General features: G+C 39.1%; 1 protein-coding gene across 2 annotated transcripts in view; it reads left to right on the top strand.

Moving 5' to 3' along the window:
• The window catches only part of LOC106534248 (protein kinase C alpha type), a 77,686-nt gene that overhangs the window by 44,495 nt on the left and 20,470 nt on the right, over positions 1 to 12,721 (top strand). For both annotated transcript variants that reach the window (XM_014030823.1, XM_014030824.1), the window contains exon 5: positions 1,355 to 1,483. In XM_014030823.1, the coding sequence (XP_013886277.1) occupies positions 1,355 to 1,483 (129 nt within the window). The remainder of the gene's footprint in view (positions 1 to 1,354; positions 1,484 to 12,721) is intronic.

Below are 12,721 nucleotides of genomic sequence, written 5' to 3'. Positions count from 1 at the left end.
AAAGTATGGAACAATAAGATGTTTAATATATGATGGAGCTTGATTGTTAAAGGGGCAATATGATGTGTTTCTCAGGCATTTATTCAAATACGATACCATAATAAAGCATCTATGTCACCTTACCTGTTATGACCCACGCACGCGAAGCGTAAGCGGGAGTCATATTGTTTTCGTACTGTTTTTTTTTTTCAGTGATTTTTGGTCAAACATAGCACAAAAACGGCTGCACCGATCAACATGAAATTTGGCAGGACTGTATGAGTCTGACCTACACCGCGCCAGCCAACAGTTTTACGATAGACCCCGTATTTGAGAAGGGGGCTCTTTTCAAAGATGGGGTATCTGGACATTCAAATATGGTTATTGCTCAGAAGCTATTAAACATAGGAGCTTCAGATATTCTTTGGTTGTTTAGCTCTGATTAGGGGCTATCCATCAGGTCAACCAATGCCCGGGTCCCCATCCCCAGATGGCCAGTGGGGAACGGGGGAGTAAAAAAAAAAAAAAAAAAAAAAAAAAAAGAAGACCACCACCCAAGCCACTACAATCTTGGGTTACACCTAGTAGCAAGAAATTTATTAGGAATAAAGTCTTCTGAGTTCTGGTGCATTTGTGCGTGCGGGGGTCATTATGTTACCGCTATGCGGTATCTAGTTTTTGTAATTTTTACATACTGTCACCATATTTTGATACTGTAGTATAACAAAATACCTTCATACCACACAAGCCTCATCATAACTCTATCTATAATCATGGCACTTCATTTAACACCACATTGAATCTGCACTATTGTACTTTTACACATTAGCGAGCTCATTTGTAGACAGGACGGGACTAAGATGTCCTAAAGAAGACTGAAGTGGCAGCACAGCCATTCTTCATTGTTTTTCACCCACTGACCTGGTGACAAGATGATGTAACCATTCTGAACTGTTCTCAATCCCTGACTGGGTGGCTCAGCTGGCTGAGAGACACAACATGTATGCACATCATCACCGAGATGAATCTGGGTCAAACCTTGTTATCTCCTCTCTCCTACAGCTTTCAGAGAAAAAAAAAAACAATCTGTTTTTATCTATTGTGCCAAATGTGACATGAGATTAAAACAAGTCAGTAGGGGAAGGTACAGTAAATCTAGAAAGCAGTTCTTAATGAAACTTAAAGTGCTGAAAGTGCTTACTTTTGTTAAAGATGTACTTACAAACCTTATACAGTCAAAACTGCATCATTTTTGAATTTATAATCATAGTAAACAAGTCATTCAAAAATGCCTCTCTTCAGTTTTGTTTGATTTGGATTATGAGCTTTTAAACCCTGTGTTTTAAACATTTTTATATCCTCTGTGTCCCACCAGCCTGCGATATGAACGTTCATAATCAGTGTGTCATGAACGTGCCGAGCCTCTGTGGAATGGATTACACTGAAAGGAGGGGGCGACTTTACCTCAAGATTGGGATTGAAGATGATAAGATGGAGGTCACAGGTAGGAATTATAACCCGATCTCTCTTTGAACATGCAATAGAAGGAATGGGCTTCAATGCCAAATCTGAGTTTCTGAATACGTAAGTGTGACTTCTCTTGGACAGAGACATGACACTATACCTGTTTCATTTGGGGTCCTGGATCAATTTAAACACTTTTGCTCCTTTTTGGAACAAGGTCTTGATTATTTAATCACACACAAGCACTATCCATTCCAGATTCCAACTTCTTGAGGTCTTCTTGTTCTCACCCTTTTGCTTTGCCTCTTTTTGATTGTAATGTAGTGAATCAAGCTCCTGGCAGCTATATATGCAACACCCATATTTTTGAGGTGCTAATCGATTGGACTTCTCTTGTTAGGACACAATAACTTTGTAAGGTAATCGCAAAATAAAACAAATTCTAGCCCAGCACCGGTGTGATCTTAAGTGTGAACCTTGTTTTGTGACTTTTTACATGGTTACAACTCTTATCAGATTCAGATCGAGGTTTTCAATAATTTATGCATCTCTTGGAATCCAAGATCTGTGCCTGCCTGCTTGAAAGACGGGTTATAACTCTACAACCATTTGTCTCTATTATTTATTAGAATGCTATTTTGTTAGTTTATACAGGCTATCCCTGCCATTTCAATTACCGATGCCTGGGGTTTCAAAGCAACACCTGCAGAGCTCATTAAAGGATGTAATAAGATGTTATAAATAGCAGTTTTAATCCAATGTAATGAATAGAGATGGATGATTCCACCGGCTGCGAATGTCTCTGCAAATCTTGCAGCTGTTTGTTAGCTGTGTGTTTGAGAGTTTAAAACAAATATATACAATTTAGATTTAGTCATGTTTGAAGCCAGCAAAATGTCCCCTGAGAATTGTGAAGAAATATTAATTGTAGTTTTCTTTTCTTTTTTGTTTTTTACTTTTCTGAGTAGGTTTTTGCACTTACAGTTTGGTACTCTTTTACATTTAATTTTTGTTTTTACTTTTGCATGTGTAGACAGGACTTGTTCATTTTTTTAATAATAAAAGACAGGCTTTAGGGTGTTGGGACAACAGATTTGTGACAACTTGTCTCGGTTTGGCAACACCTCGCTTCTGTTTAATGGCGCCATCAGGACTCTGTGCCGATGTTTGGGTTCGCCGAGATCTAACGGAAATTTCTCTGGTTGGGATGCAGCTTTCACTCTCAAACGAGGGGAGCAGCCAGAGGGGTGGCCGTGGAGGTAAGGGCCACCACTGGCACCTGATCGGCCACCCCAGGTGGCACCCCCCAAATGATTGAAAAATGAGGTTGGGATCGCAAGTGCATTAAAAGATGATCAGTTAGAGCAAAAAAAAATAGAGTACATATCTGTCAAGCTGCTGTATTATCTGATGTAGAGGGAACCTTTGAATGTGTAAAGTAAAGAATATTATTTTTTATGTACCACTAAATTAATTAACAGGTCAGTGCAGTAGTCCAGTCTAGCTTTTTTCATCTGAGACTTATAAGTAAAGTCAAGGATTACCTGCCTCATAATGCTCTTGAGAGGGTTATTCATGCTTTTATTACTTCTAGACTGGACTACTGCAACTCCCTTGTGGAATTGATCAGTGTTTGGTTCGTCGTCTGCAGCTGGTTCAGAATACAGCTGCCTGTTTATTAACTGGGACAAAATGTCATGAACACATTACTCCGATTTTGAATTCTCTTCACTGGTTGCCTGTTTCTTTTAGAATTGTTTTAGTTTTTAGTTTTTAAATGTCTAAATAGTTTGGCACCTTGTTATCTTACTGAGCTTTTACAGCCTCACATTCCAAATAGATTCCTAATGCTACGCTCACACTGAATGCGTTTTGAGCTGCAGGAGCATCTAGTTTATATGCAAAGTCTATGGTGGACGTGCCTCTAAGGGTCTTGCAGAGCGTCAGGTCCATTTAGTGCGGCGCGCAAGGAACGTGGAAGGTGCAGCAGAGCATTCTCTGTGCATGCGGTGCGGCGAAAGCAGCGGATGCTCGAGTTCAAAAATCTGAACTTTCGCCGCTTGACATGTCTTGACAACCAATCAGAGAGACTCATTTTTCCACGTGACGGTTTCCTGAATGTTGCCCACTAAACCAAAACAGACAGACAGCAGCTCTTTAGCTGAAATAGAATGTCTGCAGTTGATGTTCTGGCTGGAGATATCAGCACCGATGCAGGTCAGCAGCTTGTTAAACTGACCGCGGTGTTAAACCGGGCTCGAGATAAAAAATAGTCCGTCAGCTGGCAGCTCCTGGAGTGGCGAAACTAACCGAACAAACCACCTCTAAATTATCTGGTGAGTTAATTATCTGGTGTGCGCAATGTTTGCTTGCTCTTTAGTAAATAAAGCAAAACCATTTTCTTTATTTTATCTTTATTTCATCCACTGAAGACAGACCGGAAAAAACCAAGACGCTCCTCCCTCTTCAGACGTGCCTCTAGTCTCAGCACCCACCCCACAAAATTTTAGCTCAATATGTCTAAAAATATTTGAGTTATAGCCATGTGAATTTAGTTTTGATGGCCATCTTGGATTTTGTATTTGGATTTCAGAATACGTATATTGAGCATCACACTCAGCTACCATCACACAGAATTCTATCTTTTTGGCTCAGATGGCAATTGTGAATTTTTGTTTGCAATCAGAGTCTGTTAGGGATCAGTCTCAGTTACCAGTACACCAAATTTCAACTCAATCACTCTAACATCGTCTGAGTTATAGCCATCTTGGATTTTCAAATCAACAGTTGTTAATTTTTGTTGTTTTCATGTGCCTCCTTAAAACCTCCTTGGTAATCCCTGTGCCACCTCTTGCGAAAAAGTCTAGCTCCGCCCCCATCTCAATCACATTAGAAACGCCTAGTTAATCAGAAATAAAGGTGGGGTGGGCCTTGGGTTTTGGCAAAACTCTGATCAAGCAGCGAATGCACACGTGCCATGGATCATAATTTACTGAAGCCAGGGGAAGACGCAAAAAGCATAAATTGCACAGGGCTTGGATAAAGGAGGAGGTTAGCAATTTTAAAGCTCCAGTAGCTGTTGGTTCTACAATCTCTGCTCCCCATTTCTTTGTACCGGTAAGTTTTTAAATCAGTGTTTCCCCTCTGTACATTTTGAAATCTTTCCCGGGGGTGTGGGGGATGATAGGACCCGCAGCCTAAAGTGTAGACACCCAAGATCCTACCTAAAATAAGAGATGCACAACAGTCACAACAAAAGGATGGGTTTTTGTTAATAACTCATTTAATTTAAATGTTGATTTTTGCAGACAGTGTTGATTAATCCTGATTAACCCTGACCAGCTGCTGTCATTAATATTTAACAAATTCAGAGATAATCTGTTCAATATGTTTGGGCCGAGACATTTGCTGCTAAAAATAAATAAACTTCTCAGTTATCATTAGTTTATCAAATTTGCAACAGCAGATTCTTCAGTTTTAGATAATCACTTTGGAGTTTCAATAGTTTCTGTCTTCTAATATGGTTGCTGCAGAGTTTTGTTTGTATTTTTTGCGGAGAGACATTTTGCTTTGTATTTTGAGGGCAACTCTCCTAACACCTCCACCACCCAAGCTGTAATAATAATGAATTAGCACATCTGCTTGAATAATAGTGATGTCAGACAGCTGACCACACACGGACAGGGGTCAGGGTATCACAGGATTTATCCACGTATCAAATCACCACTTGAAAACAGCAGGGTAAATGGTGGAGCATCATAACAAACACTGAACACATTGCAGGAAACAACCTGTGTAAAAATGACAAGGACTTGCTTTGCTGTGCAACACTGTGTGGCACTCTGTGTCTTACCACAGGTTTGTTACCTGCACCAGTAATTAGTTTCTTTCATTAAGCCTGCACAGATCTGGTGTTCAGTGTGATAAATTGCCGTTCGTCTCGGCTAAAAATAAAGGGAAAAATAAATGGAGAGGTCCATGAAACGATCGGATGTCACCCGTGATCATGAAAGATGTCTGATCCTCTCACCTTGAGAACGATTGCTTTTCTTAGCCACTTTATTAGAGTCTCCGTCTTCCAAATGCACCAACATAAATTAGTTGTATGTTGCACATGGTATCGGTTTACTTGTTGCGATGCATCCTTTTTACGTCTTAAAGAATGGTTTAAACGCGTAAACTTGGTGTTTAGTCCTGGTTGTGGGAGTTAATGTGGTCACCAAAGTTGACACGTACGACACGGCTCATTTGGTCAGATATTCTGCAAACCTTGTTCCTGACGTCCAGGTACACTTTACTTGGAGATTATATTGCACGAGTACATAAACGTTGCCGCAGAACAAACAAACCCTGCTGTGGCACAGGCTCTTCCTGATGACTCAGGCCTCGTTCAGTGTGCTGAAGTGTTGAGCCCCTCTGCAAGAATCTGCTTAAAAATTTCTCAGACCAGATATTAAGTGGGGGGGGGGGGGGGGGGGGGGGGGGGGGGGTTTCGCAAAACTGAACTTTTTAAGCTTTATAACATATTTTAATGTCATTCCCTCGTCAAAACCATAACCAGAGTGTTGCTTTGACTCATTCATGCATGTTTGAGAAACCCTTGAATCTTCTCTGGTAGCCATGTGGAGCTGCCTAAACATACCGCTCCTCCGAAGTATTGTTTGAAGTAGGGTTGGGCATAATCGTATCGTGTGCAATTAATCGCCAGAAGTACATTAATCGATTATTTTTTGGCACTTGATGATTAATATGATTAATGCCACCAGGCAGAGTCAGCTTGGTGCTCTTCTCCGCTTCAGATATGACGAACATTTAAAAAAAAGTTCTGTAATTTATTTTTTTATCAACACAATGTAAAATTTGATGAAGTCTGAAGTCTTTAATTTTGACAGAATTTGGAACAGATTTTTATGAATAGCAAACCTTTCCTACTAAATTGGTCATGTGACCAGGACATAAGGATGTCAAGGGACTACAGGGGAATAATCGTCAAATTAATCGTTTTCGACTGAATACCACAATTAATCATGATTATTTTTTTGCCAATATTGCCCAACCCTAGTTTGAAGATGAAGTGGGAGTGTTGGAAACATACTCTTTGATTGTGGTACAGAATTGAAGTATGTGCCTGGAAAATCCCCCACACCCCCCAAGAGGTTTAAGCCACTTCCCTGAAGGTTTAGAATAAATCTAATATGAATACTTGCACATGTGGTTTCAATATTGTTGCTTATTGATTTATACGGTCTCCTTAAAAATTAAACAAGCAAATTTAAATTATGAAGATAAAACTAAATGCAAGTGGAACATAAAACATTATGTAGGCATTTGAGAATTCGTGCTCATTTTGTTGCTTGTATTTTCAATTGTAGACACATTCCTCTCCTCCCATAAACTATATCTCTCATCTGGTTTCTAGAGTCAACAACTAAATATGTTCCTTCTGGTATTTTTGGCAGTATTTTTCTCAACATATTTCTTTCAGTGTTTTTGCTTACATGTGAACTGTTGACATAACTGCCAGCTTATTATAGAAAATGTTTTAATAGGTTTACCTTTACCTGAGTACAAGCTGTACACAAAGACATGAAAATACATCTACAGGAAAGTGTCTGCTCACCGGTGAGGGGAAGCCCTTTTGTTACCTCCACAGTATTTAGTTTGCATTAAAGCTGCTGACTCTCCAGGATCTGCGGTGCACTGCACACTTTCTGTCTGATGTGGATTCACCACATGCACTGTTAGTTTGCCGTGTTTTCTGTCATGTCGGTGTAGGTGTGCTCGTGTAAGAACTGCTGTAGCAGCCTGCAGCCCACTCAAACCAGATTGCATTTCAGATTGCATTAGCTGCTGTAGATGTTTTGCAGACGGCCTGCTGACAGAGCCGTGCTGCAAGAGTTGCAAGAACAGTGGATGACAGGATGGGTAGAGTTTACAGAATTTCCACAGGTATTTTTACATTTGTTAGGATGCGTATGCATTTTCTGTGAAAGCCGAACACAACTCTAGATACTAAAATATCTTATAACCATCAATACATGATGACTGTAACTTGGCATTTTTTGTTTATGTCTATTTGTGTATTTGAGCTTTGTTATTGTTGGACATCACTTTTGGCTGGAACAGACTCAGTATTTAGTCTCATGAACCAGCTTAGAGTTCAGACCAAACAAGAGAGACCACACAGGTAATTATGAATTAAAAATGGGCTTAAGTAAGCAAACAAAGCTGAACTGAATTGACTTCAGATTATAAAGATCAATAAGTTACAAATTGTTATATCGGCAGGCAATCAAAACTTTCCAGTGTAAAACAAGTATAAAATACCTTGCTATGTTTTTTTTAATGTAGCACAATGTTTCATCAGCAAATGAAACTAAAATGAAACTGTTGACACAAATTGGATTGTTTGTGTCAAAAATTACCCGTTTTAAAAACAAAAAATTGCAATGCCGTGAATAAGTATTTGCCCCCTTACAGATTTCTTCAGTTTTTGCTTTAATGTCACACTTTTATGTGTGACAAACCAACTTGGCCCTGGGTGCAAAAAGTAATTGCCAACTTTGTCAAATATGATCAAACACATTTTTTTGAAAGCTGAATTCGGTTTCACCAGCCACACCCAGACCTGATTACTGCCAGACCCGTGCAAGCAAGAAATCACTTAAATAGAGCTACAGTGTTATTTACTAATGAAGAAAACATGAAACAGTGATGAACTTTCCCAGAAGTGGCCAGCTGACCAAAAATACTCCAAGACGGCATCAATGATTATCCAGGAGGTCCCAAAAGACCCCAGAACTAAATCCAAAGCTCTGAAGGCCTCATTTGTCTCATTTAAGGTCAGAGTTCACAATTCAATTAAAAAAAAGAGATGAAGGGCAAAAATGGCCTCCAAGTTTCAAGGACAAAACCACTACTGATCAAAAGCCCGTTTCATATTGGCAAAAAAAAAAAAAAAAAAAAACCTTAACGGTCCCTAGACTTTTAGCAAAATATTCAATGAACTGACAAAACAAAAGTGGAGACTTTGGGCATAAAATAAAAACTGCATTTCAGACAAAGAACATCACACTGACAGTAGACATGGAGAGGGTAGTGTGATGGTCTGTTGATGCTTTGCTTCTTCAGGTTCTGATTGACCTGCTGTAATTGATGAAAACATGAACATGAAGTCTGCTCTCTTTCAGAAAATGTTGAAGAAATGCCCGACCATCAGTTTGTCACCTAAGGTCATATGTGTCTAATTCGGCCCATGAGAGCTTCAAAGATGTATGTCAATTGTTTTACCCACAAGATATCAGTACAGGGTTCAAAAGTAGCCGGCAACCATTAAAATTTGTCATGTAAAATCTTTATTTCAATGCATTTTTGCTGGCTACATCAGTGTTTATAATAAGACACGTTAAAAAGCTGTTTCTGTGCAGGAAATACCACAAGGAGCTCAGTTATTGTATGTTTGCAGTGCTCAGCTGTAGTAATGTGATTAGGAACCTGAACTTTTAGTTGAAGTTAAACAAAACATTAAAGTAAATTACAACTGGCCCTTTAAGGACAACTGCAATGCTCATAGGGCTTTCATTGAAAATGAGTTTGACAGCCCTGCCTTAAAGCTTAAGCCTTTTTCACAAGACAGTTTGCAAAATCACAGCACAGAGCAGTCTGGCTTTAAGCTCCCTCAGGTCATTCATAAATCACAGGTGAAGCCAGCCAGTTCCCACTCACAGGTACGTGTTCAGAAATGATCCCGCAGTACGGAACCCAAAGAAGTGTACAACTGAATTAACTAATTTTAGGCATCCTGTGGTTCAATATTTCTTAAACTAGCTACAAAGTTGCTGCTTCACGTCATCTTTAATATTCCCCAGTTAATAAATCTTGTTAATTACAAAAATCTTTGTTGATTAATGCTGCGGTCGCTCATTTTTTGAGCCGCAGCACCACGGGTTTCGTTTTCAGAAGTCGGTCTGCCCGGCTCTGACACTACGTCCCATGGTGGGTCAGAAGGATGTCAGAGGTAGGCTCACTTCTACCCCCCTTTACTGCCTCTGTATTTTTTCTAAATGATCTGAGAAGGACAGAACACACCTCAGTCCCGGACTAAGTTGTCTTATAAATGAGGCTTTTAACTCACTTGGGTTCTGTTGCTGGACAATGATCCAAAGCTCACCAACCAAGTTCCCACACAGTGAAAGATTCATAGCCAGTTAACACAAACACTTGTTTGCCCTTATTTCCACCAAGGGTGGTCCAAACAGTTTAGAATTACTTATTTTACTTAGGGACAGGTTTGTTTGAAAAACAAAAAGTTAAATTATCCTTTGAAAACTGCAACTTTTACTTACCGGTACTCGGGTTATCTTTGTCCGGTAATAGCATTTAGTTGATGATCAAAACAGCTAAAGAAGGAGTGAATCACTGGAGCAGAATGCTTGTTTCATATGACTTTTAAGATTGATCTTGCTTGATTTCTCTGTGGTATATTTAAATGAGACTTAGGAACTACACTAGTTTGACTATTTTTTTAATTTCTAGAAGGTGTTTAGTTTTGTTGTAGGCAATTACTGTCTGATGTTCCTTTATCTATACACACATACGATTCAGTTGAGTTTATCTGAGGCACATTTGGTGAAACTCACAAACAGACACTCCAAAGAGCTTTTCCTGCTTCGCTGACAACTAGATGATTTTTTTTATTTCATTCATTTTGATCACAAAAGCATCCCCTAGCATCAGTATTTTAGATAGAAATCCTCTAAAAGATTTTGCTGGATGATGGACCTAAAATTTGGAGCCTGAGTGATGTAACATGGTTCTAAAGAGCGGAGAGGCAGCCAGATTTCCCAAGCAGTGTAAAGTGATAACAAGCAGAAACACACAATTGAACACTCGGCGGTCACACACTCAGTGCTGAGTGAAGAGGGACTCCAGTTTCAAATGTTTTAGCAGGAAGTGACATGGATGACAGAGGAAGCAGCTGGTCCTTAAACCCGTACATGAACTCCAAGCAGGCGAACAGAGACAGACAAACAGAGCTTTTGGCAGCAGAAGCTGAAATGGCCAAATCAGATAAGGAATTACTCAGAAATAATGGGCGATACTGGTGCAGTTTGTGCTTTATTTGGTGCAGTGAAATTAAATTTAAGAGGTGATAAGAAACACAAAGAAAGTTCTGTTTTTAATGGGGAGAGCCTGTTTGTTTCTGTTTACATTGTATACTTGCACAAATGTCTCCTCTGTGTGTTGGTGCTGAGGAAGCCATCTTCCTGTTTGTTTCAGCAACAGTATTGTACATTTATTCAGAGCAAACATCCAGAGGACACTCACTTGGGAAAGTGCATTTTTTCCTCTTATTTTCTCATTTCTTCTCCACACTGTGTGACTAAATCAGTACACGTGCATAAATCCCCTGCTGCTGGCTGTTCCTTTGGGACGATGTAAGAGACAGTGGTTCTAATTACATTTTCATTTGAATCCCTCGTTGACTCACCCAGTTCTGCAAAAGACAGAGAGAAAAAAAAACATTATTTAAAAACAAACTTAGATTGTATTCCTATTTATTTAAATCTATTTATTTAAAGGGGCAATATCATGTAAAATCAGCTTTTTTGAGTTTTATATCATGTTATAATGTTATACTCTCATCAAAAACATGTCCAGAGTCTTGCTTTGACTCATTCCTGCATGTTTGAGAAATCCTGTAGTGTCCTGAGGCAGCCAGACAGGGGAGCAAAAACAACCGGTTGGGCCTAGAACCGCCTTTTGGGATCAGCTCCTCCTCTGGACTGTGTCTCCAAGCTGAACTTCCTCATCACAGAGCACACACACCCACCAGGCCCCATGCTGACATGGGCGGGACAGAAGTGGAAGGGGGTTCTTATAGAGACAGAGGCATTTAGAAACAGATATGATGAGAAGTCAAGTTTATTTTCTATTTAAACATATAAACAGCATTTTAATAACAACTGAAGGTGACATAGTTACTTTATTATGGTATAGAATTTAAATATATGCCTGAGAAACACATAATATTGCCCCTTTATATAAAATCTGCATTAACCAATTTAGACATTTGCATTTATGTTTAAATGTGCTTCTGCTTTATTGTTTTTTCAATTTCTCATAGGTGAATTGTTTTACAGCAAGGCTGTCAAATTCATTTTCACCGAGGGCCACATGAACATTTTGGATGCTTTCAAAGGGCCTGTTGTAATAAACTTTAATGTTTCATTGTTAACTTCAACTAAAATATCACATGCCATGTCTGAGCACATCTAACAAACAGTAAGTAAACTCTACATGATATTTCCTGCATAGAAACAGCATTTTAATACATCCTCTTATAAACATTAAAAAATGCTACATCTATGACTGACTAAATGTGAAATAAATAATATAGTAATAATATTAAAAGTAAAGGCAGGAGAATTTTACTCACTGTTAAATTGTGGTGAGTAGCTGCCATCTTTAATCTTGAACTTTCCCATTTTCTGACTGGGAATTCCTACTTGAGGCAAGTAGGGGTCTCTGCAGAACATGTTGTCCTGTGGGCGGAGATGGCCCCACTTGTGATTGGCGGAGGTCTTGATGTGGGCAGAAACAGCCCAAGAGACATGATTGGTTGGATTGACGGTGGGGTTTGAGGAGGCAGTGGGGGAGTACACTCTAAAAATGAAATGTTGGATTTACTTAACCATGTTATGTTACCTGGTTCCACTTAACTGAGTTGAGTAAATTCAAAGCAACATACTCATGTTCTTTGGCTAAAAAACTGGTATATTGCTTTGAATTTACTCAACTCAGTTAAGTGGAACCAGGTAACATAACACAGTTAAGTAAATCCAACATTTCATTTTTCACAGTGTAGCTTGGTCGACTCAGGCAGGAAGCAACATGTTTTTAAGATTAATTTTAGTCATAACTTGAGATAGGAAAGTGCTAGCTTCACGAACTTTGAACGTCTTACATGTGAAGGGATGTGTAACAATATGCCTCAGTTAAAACATCCCTAAACGGCCTGTAAAAAATAGCTAAAAATTTATATTTTTTACAGGCTGGTGTGTGTGTCTTCTTGAATGGGTGTTCTTAAATGTAATTTCATTGTGCTGCGTACAATGACAATAAAGACATCATACCTGCAAAGATGGAGAAGACAAAAATCCAGCAAACAAGTGTATATAATAATATTATTATTATAACCTTGCTGAAAATTATAGATGCATACACATACCCATATATACATGTAAAGACACACACACACACACACACACACATACAA

This window comes from Austrofundulus limnaeus, unplaced genomic scaffold (genome assembly GCF_001266775.1).
Source record: "Austrofundulus limnaeus strain Quisiro unplaced genomic scaffold, Austrofundulus_limnaeus-1.0 Scaffold1122, whole genome shotgun sequence".
Classification (NCBI taxonomy): Eukaryota; Metazoa; Chordata; class Actinopteri; order Cyprinodontiformes; family Rivulidae; genus Austrofundulus; species Austrofundulus limnaeus.
The sequence above is the reverse complement of the archived record's forward strand: the minus strand, read 5'-3'. Positions and strand labels throughout refer to the sequence as shown.